The sequence below is a fragment of the Gracilinanus agilis genome, chromosome 1 (genome assembly GCF_016433145.1).
Source record: "Gracilinanus agilis isolate LMUSP501 chromosome 1, AgileGrace, whole genome shotgun sequence".
NCBI classification, from domain to species: Eukaryota; Metazoa; Chordata; class Mammalia; order Didelphimorphia; family Didelphidae; genus Gracilinanus; species Gracilinanus agilis.
Window position 1 is genome coordinate 715,365,590 of NC_058130.1, and position 15,321 is coordinate 715,380,910.

Sequence of the window (15,321 nt, forward strand, 5' to 3'; positions counted from 1 at the left end):
AAATAAATAAAGAAGAAATTTGGAAAATATACATGAGAGAAAAATTTAGAATCCAGGATTTCAGAGTGGAAGGGGCCTCAAGGCCAACAGGCCCCTTCTTGGACCCAAATAATTCCCCTCTGCCACATAATTGACAAATGGTCATTCTCCTTTAGGATAGCTCTGATTGTTAGAAGTTTCTCCTGCTCTCCAGGCCTCCTTCTAACATCTACCCATTCCCCCATGCTCTGTTCTCCAGGCCAAGCTGAATAAGGCTAATCCCATTCCCCATGACAGCTCTTGAGATGTCTAAAAATAGCCATAGGATCCTTGCCAGCTTCTCCAAATTAAAACATCTTAGCTTCCTCCAAAGTAGATGTCCTGTTTGTTCTCCAAATATTCTCTAAATTATCAAAGCATGGCCCCCAGAACTAAGCCCAGCATCCCAGCAGAATGTAGGCTCCTTGCTGCCAGGACTGCTTCATTTTTGTCTTTCTATCTACAGTGTCTAGTCCTGGGGTCCTACATGTCAGAGGTGCTCAGTCATTGTTGGCCAAATTGACTTAATGGTCTGTTGTATGATGGGACCATCATCATTCTATCAAAACACTGTGATTCCTTTTAGACCTTTTTTGGCTGCCATATTACACTGTTGACTCATATTGAGCTAACCATCCACTAAGCCTCCCTTCCTTCCTCCCCCAATCTTTTCAGAAGTATTGCTCTCTAGCCATGTCTCTCTCATCTTACAAGTGTAAGATTGATCTTTTCTTGAAGCCAAAGACTTGAAATTTTGTACTGTTATACTGGACCCAAACTTCTAGCCCATCAAGTTCTTTGGGGACCCTGATACTCTATCCTTGCCTTCCTAGCTTTGCAGCATCTGCAGCATATGCACAGGATTTATAATTATATCCAAATTATTGATCAAAATATAAACAATACAAGGCCAAGAACAAATACCTGAGGTAGTGTTTGAGGCACCCCTCATCAAGTTGATATTGAACCATTCATGAATAATCTTTGGTTTCAGTCATTCAGCCATTCCCAAACTATCTAATCATGTTATATGATCCAGCCCATCTCATTCCACACAAGCATAGCATTAAAGATGGTCAAAATGCTTTACTAAAATCAGGTAAACTCTATATATGGCATTCTCTTGATCTACCAGTCTAGTGACCTTGCAAAAAAGAAAAATGAGGCTAGCCCAGCATGAAGTGTTTTTAATGAAGCCCTGCTGGCTTTTTCTAAGAATTAGGGCTATCCCCAGGTGGAATGAGCTGCCTCAGATGATCATGGATTCCCCTTTACTGGAAGTCACCAAGCAAAGGCTAGCTGACAATTTATTAGGTTTGTTATAGAGAGGGATTCTTTTTCAGTCACAGTCATGGCTCAATAGACTCCCACGGGCCCTTCTGACCCTGACATTCTGAGATGCTGTGATCTCTGCTTCCCTTTCTAATATCCACTGACCATCCCTTTAACAATACAGTCTATAATTTTACCAGAAATCAAAGTCAAATTCACTGGCATGGAGTTTGCAGATCTTATTTCTCTTCGCTTCTTTGAAAATCAAGGCAAAATTTGTTCTTCTTTTGTCCTATAACACCTCTCCCATTCTACACACTCAGAGTGACCACCTCAGCCACATCAGCCAGTCCTTTCAGTACCCAGGGATGCAGTTCCTCTGTAAAACGTGGCCCTGCTTATCTTGAGAAGCCATTTTTGTTAGGTCTCTATAGACTAAAGATCATTTTCCTTGTTGGAGATAAACAGAAGCAAATTATGAGCTAAATGAGCTCTTCCTTCTTGTATGTTTGTTATCTTTGTTCAGTATCCTCTCCCCCAAACAGCAGTTTCATGATTTCTTTGCACCTCCTCTCTTCCCTAGTGTATCTTAACAAAAAACACTTTTTTTTTCTCCCTTATTTTTACTTAGCAGTTTCAACTCCTCCAGAGATTTATCATTCCTGACCTTTTTACAGGACCAGGCTCTGTACTTTCATCATTCATTCGCCATTACTTGCTCTTGTTTCAATCTTCTATTCCTGTCTTTTTGTTTTTAATTTCATATAGATTTCATAGTATATAGCCTTTAAATTTTATCATATTATGTATAGGGGCAGCTGGGTGGCTCAGTGGATTGAGAGCCAGGCCTAGAGACTGGAGGTCCTAGGTTCAAATCCGGGCTCAGCTGGGTGACCCTGAGCGACCCATTGCCTACTGGTTGTGGCCCTATGCTCCTAGAATGGAGTCCCAGGATAAAAAAAAATGTATTTAAATTTTTTTTATTCAACTTCATTTTCTTTTTAGGTCTGCATTCTCTCCCTACTTTCCCTCCTTTCCCCACATTGAGAAAGCAAGAAAAACAAAACCCCTGTTATAAGCATGTATAGTCAAGCAAAACAAATTCCTCAATTTGGTCATGTTATCCCCCTCAAAATGTGTCTCATTTTACACTTTGAGTCTCTCTCACCTCTGATGATAGTATGCTTTATCAAGAGTCCTCTGGAATGGGTATGAGAGAGAGAGACAGAGAGAGAAAGAATATATATATATATATGTATATATATATATATATAAGATATAGATATAAAAGATATATAGATATATGGATATATCTTTTTAAAGTCTAAATTAGCTAGTGAGTTCCCTGTACATCTGTATCAATGTCTTAAGACCTGTCCCTCATAGCCCCCTTCCAGACCATTTTTCAATTTGATTTGCAATACAGAACTGTAAGTGTTCTAAAAATTGTGCTCCAATAGTCTGGCCATTTCAGAAAGTGGTGATAAAAGGCAGAGGACCCCTCATCAGTTCAAGTCTGCAATAAGGCCTGGAAGTATGCCCAAAATTGTGTTCTGATAGTATTATAGTCATTTTGAAAGGTGGCGATAGAAAACAGAACTCACAGGAGGCCCTTCCCCTATTCTAGCCAACAATAAGGTCTTCCCTAGCCAATTCCATCATTGCTTTTTCTCTGGGGAATGAAGAAAGAACAGAAATGTATCTTTCTACATTAAAAAAAAAAGCACTAACAAAATAGAAGTATTGCAGAGCCAAAAAGAAACAGGAAGAGGGAAGACACAATGAAAGAGACAAATGGTTGTACATCACTTGTTCAAATCAACAAACTTTTTCCCTAAGGAAAGAATACTGAATTTGTGTATTCAGATTTTAACATCCTCAAAATTGGATTCTTTTGAAACCTACTTAAAAGCTTACTTCTACATAATAAAATTATGCCTCCCCCCCCCCAAATGAATAATATATCAAAAATAGACACTGCCCTGTATTCTTCCTCACTTTTCCCTTTTCTTTCTGAGAGCTTTCTATCTCCCCAGACCAACTTGCCTCATAGAATTTTAGTCCATGGGATCTCCTTTCCCCTCCCTTTAAACCTTTAGAAACTCATTCTCTCAAAATCTAGGGTTCATGTGAAATGGGAACCTGGCCTTCCTCACCTTCTCTAGCACAAATTCTAAGATGGGGTTCCCTCAAGGTGCCTGTTGTTTTCTCTCTGGGCATCAGTTCCATCTTTTTGGTATGAATCAGAACCATTAGAGTAGTTTCCCTCACTGGGTCCTCCACATTTTGGAGGACATATAATATAAGTAAGAAATTACTCATCACCATGATTCGAGTAGAGAATTCTAACAGTCTAGTTCTCTTGCTCTGTGGAGCTTTTGGGATGGGCTTGTGATCTGTTTGCCCAGCTTCTCATCTCTTCCATCTTTCTGTCTGGGTGGTGTGTAGCATATGCCAATATTATTTATGCTTCTGCCACCATTTATCTTTACCAAAATGATCACCGCCATGATTCTCTGCTCTGGTTCCTGGATTTCTCCATAAGGTTATATCTTCTCCTACCCAGTGCACTGAGTCCCCTTCTCTTTCACCTGTCTTATTGCTTTTTCCATAGCCATGTTTCAGACATGATGATCCCCACAAGTGTCAGTGGTTCTTATGAATGATTTGGAAGAGAGGTGATATGTAAGAGAGGTTTAGTGGGCAAGTTTATGAGAAAGATTTGAAGGATATGAGTGAGACAGATTTGTAGGGAGTGTTTAAGAGGAATTTGCAGGTAGATTAGATGAAGGATGTGTGTGAGAAAGGATTGTTTTATTCTTTGTAGTTGTACCCAGCAGAGTGCACAGAAAATTGAAGGCACTAAATCAATGCTTGTTATTGATTTATTGGTTTATTTAGAGAGTATAGATTTGTATTAAGAAGGAAAAAATTTGAAGGGCTTGTCTTGTGTGAAACAGATTTGGAGGGTATGTGTTAGAGCTAGAAAGGAGATCTGAACAATGTGTGTGTGGGTAGTATATTAGAGAAAGACACGGGAGAGATGTCTGCATGTGTTATGCTGGGAACGTGTGCTCACCCTTCTCAGACCTGGTCACCTCTCCCATGCCCCAGGCTTGGGATGAGGGGCTGGAAAGATGTCCTGGGGATTTTCTGGGTAACCCTCCCAAGCCATGGTGCCACTGACACCCCCCTCTCCCCCTGGGCTCTTCCCTCAATAGGAGATGGTCATCGACAAGCTGCAGCCTGAGACCTCGTACTCTGTCACCGTGGCAGCCTATACTATGAAGGGTGACGGTGCGCGCAGCAAACCCAAGCTGGTGGTGACCAAGGGAACAGGTAAGAGGCAGGTGCTGGGGCCCACCCTTACCCCTGGGAGTCCCCAGAAAGGCAGCATAGTTTTCTAGTGGGAAGAACCCTGGGCCTGGAGTCAGAGACCCAAGTTTGAATCTGAGTTTGCTGCTTAACAACTATGAGCAAACACGTCTCTTCATCTCTTTGAGGCCCAGGATTCTCACCTGCAAAATAGAAAAGGAGAGAGAGCATAATGTGGTGGATAGAGAGCTGACCTTAGAGTCTAGCTGATACAGATTCAGGCCCCACTGGACACTGCTGGACAAGACGTTGAATCTCTCAGTGTCCCAAGCAACCCCTCCTAGATGGGTGCTGGCCAGCATCGATAAAGATGGCTCTCTGCACTAATGAAATCACAGGTTTGTTCCCAAACGAACAAAGAAATGAGGCACTGGCCCCCTGTAGGCTCCTTCCCAACAGCTGAGGTGTTGTAAGGAGATGTCAGAACCCTGAGAAAGCAGGGGGAGCTGCCCTAGCTAAATGAGCCAGCCAGACCCTCGGGGCTGAAGGAGTCGGGGGAGGAAGAGCTCCTTGGGGGATCAGGGAGGCTTCCAGCCTCGAAGACCTCAGAGCACACGGACAATCAGAGGGGATGGGGGCTGTCCTTCCGAGCACTGGAAACAGCTGGGGTGGGAAGGCGCGGGTCGCGATGGGAGCCTGAGAATGGCCCTTGGTGTCAAGCCAAGGTGTTTGCTCCTATAGATAGTGGGGGACCGTGGCAGAGGCTCAAGCAGAGAGAGGGCGAAGATTTCTGATCCACGATTTAGCTGGAAGCGGTTCTTAATCAGACAGCCCATATGAGAGGGCAGAGAGGCAGGGAGGCTGGGGAGAGAGATATCTGCTGTTAGCAAAAGGTCTGTCCTGGGTCAGCTGAACCCCAGCACCCCTGCCTGCTCCCCGGCGTGCCGTGCCACCTCAGATGGTCACAGAAACTCCGTGTTGCCTCTGTGGTCCTGAGAAGACCACCAGAAAATGAGGAGAAGGCCTCCTTTAGGGAAAGGAGAAAAGCGATGGGGAATGTGCCCCCACCGGGGCCTTCCGCCTGCCTTCCTCTGGTGTGACTCTTATAGCTCGGAAGTCAGTCCTCTTTGCTAGGATTTAGAGCTGGAGGATCCTTAGAAGGAAGAACATCAACGCCAAGAGAGAACTTAGGGCATTGGGTATAGCAGCCTGACTGTCAGGCCTTAGAGATCACGGAGGCCAACCTCACTGGACAAATGAAATACCCAGTGACTTGCCCTAGGTCACGCTGGGAGTAAGTGGCCAAGTCAGAACTGGAACCCAGACCTCTGCCTTTTAATCCAGTGTTTTTTTCCATCATTTTCCCACCCCATCTCTCCCATTCTATGGGTGGAAACCAAGAGTCACTCAAGCCAGGATGTCTCCCTCCTGCAAAACAGTTTTTCCCCCAAAATCAATTTCCCCACCTAAAATAGCTGTTGTAGGAAAGGCCTTCCTGTTGGCCCCACCACCAGCCTTATCTCTTTGCCAGGTTGATACCGTGCGCCCTCCGCTAGGAGAGATCCTTCTTCGTCAGTCAGAGCTCGCAGCTCCATTCATTTAAATACTATAATAGATCCCATTTTCTTCTTTCGTGTCCAAAGCAATTGAGAAATAAAACACTTCCCTCCCACCCTCAAATTATGTTTGTTGTACAGATGTAATACTTCCCAGCCCAGATGATTATGGGAACATTCAGGACAATCTCTCTTCTCCGCCCCCTCCCCCAAACCACAGAGGTAATAATGATGGTTTTCTCCAGAATATTGTTGCATTTCTCAAGGAGGATTCCCCCATCAGCCTGACTGGGGAAAGTCTCCTGGGACGTTCTTCCTCAATGGGCTGCCCTGCCGTGTAGGCCTCTGGTGCTGGGCTCCCCGGGTCCGGCCCTGTCCTCCCTCCCCAGCCTCTGTCACTGGTCCTCCCACTGCACATCCAGCCTATTTTCCCTTGGGCTGGGCCGTCTTCCTCAGATCAGTGCCTTAGGAAGGGGAGCCTCCGTTTCCCCATTTAGAAAAATGAAGGGAGTGAGCCTCACAGGCCTGACATGATGAAAAGTAGCCCATTCTCCCTAAAGGACCAGAGAATCCGGGGTTGTCTCACGCTCTCCTTCTCTCTCTGCTTTGTCCTGTCTTGCAGTCCTGGGCAAGCCCAGTCTCTCCGTGCACCAGACCCTGGACAACAGCCTGCAGGTGCGCTGGGAGCCAGCCCCGGGGTCCGAGGGCCAGGTCCTAGGCTACCGGCTGCAGTTTGGCCGGAAGGATGTGTCCCCCTTAGCCACCCTGGAGTTCCCAGCCTCAGAGGACCAATACACCGCCACCAGCATCCACAAAGGGGCCACGTACGTGTTCAAGCTGGCCGCTAAGAGCCGGGCGGGCTTCGGGGAGGAGGCGGCCCAGGAGCTCAGCATCCCCGAGGACGTGCCGCAAGGCTACCCGCACATCCTGGAGGCTGGCAACGTGTCGGCAGCCTCGGTCCAGTTCCGCTGGCTGCCTCCGGTGCCGGCCGAGAGGAACGGGGCCATCGTCAAGTACACCGTGGCCTTCCGAGAGGCCGGCGCGGCGGGGCCACCCGTGGAGACAGAGCTTCCCGCATCACCAGATAACTCGTTCACCTTGCAAGGCCTCAAGCCCAACACAGCCTATGATGTTAAAATCCGTGCCCACACGAGTCAGGGCCCCGGGCCCTACAGCCCCACTGTCCGCTATCGGACGTTCCTCCCGGACCAAGGTAGGACTCAGCACTTCTCCTGCCCTCCTCTCTGGCCGGGGCCGGTGTTGGAAGCAGCGCGCTGCTCACCCCCCGCCCCCCAGGCCTCGACAGCCGCCGAAGACCTCCTTCCTCCTCCTCCTCCTCCTCTCCTCCCCCCCCACCCCCAGCCCACCTCGCTCAGGTAAGTCCGCTGGTTTTTTGGTGTTTTTTCTTCCTTCTCGATGATGCTCTCGGAGCTGAGTTCAGACACAGCGGGCCGGCACCCAGGCGGGGCGAGGCCTCAAGACAGGTGGGAAGCGCCATCGTCTACACGCTCTGTGCCGTGGGGGGCAGCGCCTTGCCAACCCAGCGCCCTCCGTCTGCCCCCTCCCTCCGCTCCTCCTCTTCCTCCCCTCTGACGCCGTTCTGCCTCGGGGTCTCGAGTCAGGGCTAGGTAGAGAGGGCCCGTCCCGGGTAGGCAGGGAGCAGGATGGCTAGCGGCGAGAGAGCCGAACAGCGGACGCGCAGGCGACAGGGGACGACTGGGCTTCCTTCTCTCCCCAAGGCCACAGGCCCCTTCCGCCCCCAGCGCCCCTGCCCAGCCCTCACTCCCTTCTCTGTGTCTCTGTCTCTCCCTGCCCGCCCGCCCATGTAGTCTCGCCCAAAAACTTCAAGGTGAAGATGGTGATGAAGACCTCGGTGCTGCTGAGCTGGGAATTCCCTGAGAACTACAACTCCCACACGCCCTACAAGGTGAGTCCCTGAGGCCCAGTGCTCCAAGCCAGAACCAGTCTTGTACTGGTCAGTGCCGGCCCTCCAGGAAAAGGGCCAGCACCACAGAGCTCACCCCTGGCGAGCCTGTGTGTCTCTGGGAGCCGCCCGAGCCCTTTGGCGAGCCTGTGTGTCTCTGGGAGCCTCAAAACAAGGGATAGAAGGATGCGACCAGGGAGAAGTGGGAGGCGTCCCAGGAGTGCTGGCCCAGAGTTTGGGGCTCTGTGGGGGGAAACAGTTCTAACATCCAGCCCTTGCCCTCCCTGTCCCCCAGATCCAGTACAATGGGCTCAACATTGATGTCGACGGCCGTACCACCAAGAAACTCATCACCAACCTCAAGCCCAGCACCTTCTACAACTTTGTGCTGACCAACCGCGGGAACAGCATGGGTGGCCTGCAGCAGACGGTCGCCGCCTGGACAGCCTTCAATATGCTGAGCTCTAAGCCCTCCATCACCCACAAGCCTGAGGCGGATGGCCGCGTGCTGGTGCAGCTTCCCGACGGCCAGAGCCCGGTGCCCGTCCAGTACGTCTGCGGCCCTCCTGCAGGGCAGGCCCAGGGTGGTGGGGAGCCGGAGACAGGGGCTGCCTCTGCGCAGCACCATCCTCCCCCTGGGAGAGTCTCCGAGGGGGAAAGCGTGGAGGGTCCCGAGCCTCTGGGGCTCCTGGGGCAGGAGGTGATTTCTGAAGCCTGCCCCGCCAAAGGGCCCGCAGAGCCAGACGAGGCTCCCTCTGTGGGCTGCTTCAGTCTCTTCTCTCCCCACACACAGGAGCTACTTCATCGTGGTAGTGCCTTTGCGGAAGACCCGGGGGGGCCAGTTCCTGAATCCTCCAGCAAGCCCGGAGGACATGGACCTCGAAGAGGTGAGGGAGGGTCCTGGGGTCGGGGCGGTGGGCCCAGCTGCAGAGAGAAGGCTTCTCAGAGGAGGCGCCGGGGGCCCCAGGGATCAGCATCCCCCTGTGCCCCCTTTCCTAGCTCATCCAGGACATCTCAAGGCTGCACCGGCGGAGCCTGCGCCATTCCCGCCAGCTGGACTCCCCCAAGCCCTACATCGCCGCCCGCTTCTACTCTCTGCCCTCGCGCTTCGAGCTGGGTGACCAGAGACACTACAGCGGCTTCGACAACAAAGGGCTCGAGGCCGGCCAGAGATATGTCTTCTTCGTCCTGGCCGTGCTGCAGAAGACGGAGCCGGTGAGTCCCTGCCAGGCCCCCTCCCCACAGCCCCTCGAGTTCTCCCTGTGTGTGTGTAGTGAGGTCAGGGAAAGAGCTGGGGCGGAGGGGCTGCAGTTAGACCTGGGTCGTGGGTTGTGGCCACTCTGCCAAGCCTAGCCTCAGGCTGTGTGACCCCCACCACCCCTGCCGCCACTTAGCCTCTGCCTGCCTCAGTTTCCTCATCTTAAAGTGGGGATAATAATAGCACCTGCCCCCCACTTATTTGCCTGCCACATGGTAGGGTATTCTGCTTCTCCCTATTCCCAGCCAGGTGTAATTTTGCCTGCACTGCCTACCTTCCTAGTGTTGTTGCAAGGAGAGAAATCACTTTGTAAACTTAAAAACACTCTTGAGACGGGAGCTGTCATTATCCTTATCACTCACCCCCTTCTGCTCCTGGCAAGGATAATTGTTTCTACTTCACGAGTGAGCAGATTGAGGCTCAAAGAGAAGTGACTTGTCCAAGGGGTCTTGGTTCTCTCATCTTAATGACCCTAACTCAGACCTCTGGTCTCCTAGGCCAGGATGAAGCCCCTGGGGGTGGTGAGGGGTGGAGATGAATAAAGGAGAGAAAGAATAGGAGGAGCCAGAGGGCCCCGAGAGGGGTCCATGCCAACCATGGGACTGCTTCCTGGCCAACCATGACGGACTGCTTTCTGGTCTCTGCAGACATTCGCGGCCAGCCCTTTCTCCGACCCCATCCAGCTGGACAATCCTGACCCACAGCCCATCATTGATGGGGAGGAGGGCCTCATCTGGGTCATCGGACCTGTCCTGGCTGTCGTCTTCATCATCTGCATCGTGATCGCCATTCTTCTCTACAAGAAGTAAGCCCCTCGCCTCCCCCACCGGGCATTCACCCAGAGTGCCAGGCCACCAAAGTGGGCAGAGAAAGCCCGACCCCCATCGGGTCACCTGGGGAAACGGGGCCAACGGCTTTCCTGCCTACAGATGGAGTAGGGCCACCTAGCCGGCCTCTAGCATCCTTCCCCATCTAAAAGCCATCCTTCATGCGGGCACAGCCCTGGTCTTGGCTACCCTGTGGGTGAGAGAGGGAAGGAGCTAGCCCAGGTGCTACCCTTGGAGGGTTCCCAGACGGGAGCCGGCCACGACCCTCACCTGAAGGAGCTCTTAGTCCAAGAGACAAGAGGAAAGAGGGGCCTGGATCCTGCCCTTGGGGAGCTCTCGGTTAGATAGAGGAAAATAACTCCGATGGCAGAGGACAGGGTGGGATCTGCTCAGTTGGACAGGACACTCTGGGCCGGCGAGGATTAAAGGAGGGAGATCCCCTTGTGTGCTGGAGGCAGGGCAGAGAGGTCAGGGAAGGTGGATCAGAACATGGGCCAGAGTGGGCCCTGAAGGGGACCAGGAGTTCTGCCTTCAAAGGCCTGGCCTAAGGAAGAGACACTAGAACTGTTCTCCTTGGTTGCTCCAAAGACAGAACCAGGGCAGTAGAGTGTGGATGGAAGAAAGTTATCAAGAGTTAGATATAGCTCCAGAAAAGGAAAAAGTCCCTAACAATCAGCCATCCTAGGGTGGAATGCCTCATCCCACAAAAGCTGGGTGACCCATTTATCCGTGATGTTAGAGCTGAGATTCCTGTTCAAGCGTGGATTGGGCTTCATGCCCCCTGAGGGCGCTGGCAGCTCAGAGGTTTGCTGATTCAATGAGATAGAAAAAAAGGCAGGCCCAGGCTCTCAGGATCTCCCAGTCTGGTTTGGGAAATAGGGCTCATAGCCAGGGAGCAAGAAGTCAGTGGAGGATGGGATGAAAGCTGGGGTAGACCCCGGAGGGTAGGGTCAGAGCAAGAGGTGTTCAGAGAAGGGAGATCTCTGGGAACTGGGAGAGAGGGAGAGCTGATCAATAATTCCTGGAGGAAATGGGGATTGAGCTGGACCTCGATGGACGAGGACCAGGAAGATTTTGGTTGTAAGCCCTCAGGAGAGGACAAGATTTGCACAAGAAACCATTAGGGGCCCATTTGGGACAGGGCACATTGGAGGAGACCTGGGATAACAAGCAGGGAGCCATTCTGTCCCCTGAGCTTCTTCCTGGCCCCTTCCTCCTGGTCATCTGGCATCCAGCCTGCCCCTCTCCTCTCTTCCTAACGGTGTCTCTTTTCGCCTCCCATTTGCTGCTTCTTGGAAAAGCAAACCTGATAGGTAAGAGCCAGACTTCCACTCTCACCCCCCAACCCACTTGAGACCCCCTCTCTGGCTACCCCATGGACCCCAGACAGGAGAGGCATTCTACTGGGGAGTCGTGGGGAGGGGGTATGACTATAGTCCCCACCACCCCAGGCACCGTGGGGCCTCCCCCTGGTGAGCCACCAAGGAGAGCCAGTGCCCCCTGGGCTTAATGGAGCAGTCAGAGCTAGCAGGTGATTCCACTGGCTGACACCAGGTCAGGCCCCCTTCAGAATCTGCTCACCAAAGACAAGAAGTCTTTTCAAGGAGCTCAGGGCCGGGAAAAGAACCCTGAACCAGAGTCGGGAGGCCTGGGTTCTGGTCCCACATCTGCCTCTGATTCCCTGTGTAACTTGAGGCAAGGCCTTGGCTCATCTATAAAATGAGAGGTTGGGCCCACTGACCTCTGGTGTCCCTTCCACTTCTAATCCTGTGATTCCGTGATTGTCCCCCATCAGTGATCACGATACCAGCGCCCCAGAGGGGTTAGGGGAGACGCTGGCTAAGAGGGGCCTTTAGAAACTCCCTCACAACTACCAGCGGACCATTGGCCATGCGTCATTGTCCGGGGCTCCATCAGACATCCCAGTCCCCACCTCCAAACCTGTCTTCTGAAGGCCGGGGGAGGGATGACGAGCCGCAGCCAGCCCAAGACGCTCCCACGGGCACCAGACTGCCCCCTCGTGCTCAGACACCGACACACGCTACCACTTACCAGCGGCCAGGCGCCATATGCATGAGCACACACACCACCTGAGGGCTTTGCACCGCCTGTCACTCAAAACAGCCCCGTGAGCGTGTCCTACGGGGCGTACTCAGGGGGCCTCATTTCCCTGTCTCCCAAGCAAACGGAAGGACTCGGAGCCACGCACCAAATGCCTGCTGAACAACGCCGATCTCGCCCCACACCACCCGAAGGACCCCGTGGAAATGAGGCGCATCAATTTCCAGACACCAGGTATCCCCGGGCCCTCCCCACTGTCCTTCCCTTCTGCCCGGCAGGCCCCCAACACCTGGGATGCCCCGAGGCGCAGGCATATAGGCCTCCCTGAGCTTGGAGGGTGGGCAGGGGGAGAGGGGACCCACCAGCTGGGCCGAGTCTTCCTATGGCCCTTCCAGGCACCTGTTTAATCAAGTTAATTCATGGACTCCTTCCTGAGTGCCGTGTGTATGTGCTCCTAACCGGGGCGCCGAGGCCGTGCCTCTCTCATGTGGACAGATGACATCTGGCCAGAGAACCAGGAGAGTTCTCTTTTTGACCTAATGAGTTGGGTTTGGAGTCTTTCTTTTTAATGAGCACATAGCCGGTTGCTATTGGCCTTATTAGAGGTTCCAGGCACATCTCTGACAAGCAGTGAATTATGGTTTTTCCTCCTTCATTCCCCTTCATAGGGTTTGCCATTGGCTTCCTTGGGGAAGAATTTCATTGTGATTTTTGATGTGCTAAGAGTCTCTAATGAGGTGCAGCTACTAAAAACGCCATCATGTTATGAAGAGAAGAGTACACATGGGCAGTGTCCCAGGGACTGAGGTGGAGCAGTTCTCTAGGTGTGACTGCCGCCCTTCCACACGTCCCCACGGGGACACGCTCCCCAGCATCCCTCCCTCTCCCTAGACACCCCCCTCCCCCGTGCCTACAGGGCACGTGCCCCCAGCCCACTCCGACTTGAGCTGCTTCCGAAGCCACGATCTAGGAGAATTTGGAGGAGTCCTTTGTGATGCTGGTGATGGGGGGACCATCGTGGGGAGGGGAGGGGGCCTTCTTGTTTCTGGCTGTCTGTTCTTGTTCAGTGATGTCCCATGATCAGTCTGTCCCGTCCCGTATCCCATTTCTGTCCTGAAATAATCAGGGCGGGCCTGCCCAACTAGGGGTGCCTCCTTTTGGGGTTGAAAGTAGCGGTCATCTGAATGTCCTTCCCAGTCCTCCATCTCTTCTCCCTCAACCTCTGGTGCATGGGAGGAGACTCCCATCCCCTTTCCACAAAATAATAATCATAATAATAGGAAAAAAAAGTTGGATCAAGGAGGAGCGTACCCACGTGAGACAGGCTGGGCCCCAAACCACATGCTGCCCCATCAGTTCAGCCAGAGAATAATCAAAACATCTGGTTAGTGTCACATTCCCCAAAACCTGGAAACAGGATGACCCGACCCACACTGGGACAGAACTTAACACGCCTTTGGCGCGGTGTCAATGTCATGGCTAAAGTCTTACAGGGCTCGTATCCAGTAACAGGTAAGGACAGTTAGCAAGCCCACCCACAGGGGCCCTGTGCTGGCACCCTCTTCTGAAGGAGGCCAGAGCCCGGGCCAAGGCATCAGGGGAAAAGGGCAAACTTTCACAAACAGCCTGGAAGTGGGGGCCTTCAGAAATCCTGGCTTAGCCAATAATTCGCTGGTAGTGATACTTGGAGCCCAAGCTCTTACCCGGGCTAAGAGAGGGCCACTGAGACAAGAAGTGGACTAGAAACTGACTCAGTCATTTGCTGGTTGGTCAGTTCTACAGACATATCGCTAGCCCCTATGTGCCTGGCCTTGGCTATTCAGGGAGAGAGAGAGAGAGAGAGATGTGCTGGGTCCTTGTCCTTGAGTCTGATTGAATAGAACTGCTTACACTCAGAGAGACTGAGACATAGACACAGAGAAAGACAGGGAGAAAGACAGACAGACAAAGAGAGACAGACAGACAGACAGACAGACAGACACAGAGAAAGAGAGAGAGAGACAAAGAGAGAGGGAGAGAGAGAGAGACACACACACAGACAGACAGACAGACAGACAGACAGACAAGGCTGGGAGGTACCAACAATTGGGGGGGTCAGGTAGTGGCAATGCAGCATTAATTCGGAGAAATTCCTGAGGGCTACAGCAACCAGAGAAGTCTTCCTGAAGGAGAGTCTTAGGCTGAGCCCTAAAGGATGCTAGAATTAGGAGAGGCAGCCTCAACAAGCAGGTGGCAAGCAGAAGTGAGCGTGGCATGTCCAGGGCAGGTACAAACAATGAACAGGCTGGCAGGATGAGGCAGAGCCAGATGACGGAGGCTTTGAATGCTAGGCAGAGAAGTTGGTACTTCATCCTGGGGCTGGTGGGAGCCAGCAAAGATTCTTGGACCTTGTGGTTGGTCTTTAGCCATAACATAGATACTCAGGTGGGTCTCTCAGTCCTCTTTACATTCCCTCAAGTGAACAGAGGTGGGGAAGAAGGGGTACTCAGTGAACAGAGCCTCTCCCATCAGCACAAAGACTGATTTTGCGTTACCTCTTAAATTTCTGTTGCTTTTTTCCTTTTATTTGATTAGCATGACATTTAAATGGGGGGACAGAGGGCCAGAGACAGAGACACACAGGGAGAGAGAGATCTCAGTGGGAGGGCGGAACAGAAAAGTTCCTGCATTTTTGTTTATTTATTGTTTACTGTTTTCTGCAGATTCTGGCCTCAGCAGCCCCCTCAGTGACCCCGAGTTTCACTTTGAAAGTTAGTTCCTGTGTCTTTCTGTTCCCGTGGGGGTCATTTTTTTCTGTTGGTTTTCTGTTGGCTTCTTCCCTTTCTGTTTGTCCCTGCGCTCAGCTCGCTCTGTATCCTGCAGGCCCTGCATTTCATCCCCACCTCCCCTCCACCCCCACCCCCCAAACCCCAGCCTGACCCGGCAGCGGCAGCGCTCCTGGTTTTACAGGGGGAAGCACAGGGGCTGGGGAAGGGGACCTTAAGCCAGAAGCTCTAGGCCCCAGGGATGTAAAAAGGTGTCTCTCTCTCTCTCTCTCTCTCTCTCTCTCTCTCTCTCTCTCTCTCTCTCTCTCTCTCTCTCTCTCTCCCT

General features: G+C 51.9%; 1 protein-coding gene across 1 annotated transcript in view; it reads left to right on the forward strand.

Moving 5' to 3' along the window:
- PTPRS (protein tyrosine phosphatase receptor type S) overlaps positions 1-15,321 on the forward strand; it is a 118,838-nt gene that overhangs the window by 77,684 nt on the left and 25,833 nt on the right. Inside the window, exons 11-17 of the mRNA XM_044670959.1 lie at positions 7,991-8,088; positions 8,381-8,634; positions 8,879-8,972; positions 9,085-9,300; positions 9,991-10,148; positions 12,353-12,465; positions 14,934-14,981. Of these exons, the coding sequence (XP_044526894.1) occupies positions 7,991-8,088; positions 8,381-8,634; positions 8,879-8,972; positions 9,085-9,300; positions 9,991-10,148; positions 12,353-12,465; positions 14,934-14,981 (981 nt within the window). The remainder of the gene's footprint in view (positions 1-7,990; positions 8,089-8,380; positions 8,635-8,878; positions 8,973-9,084; positions 9,301-9,990; positions 10,149-12,352; positions 12,466-14,933; positions 14,982-15,321) is intronic.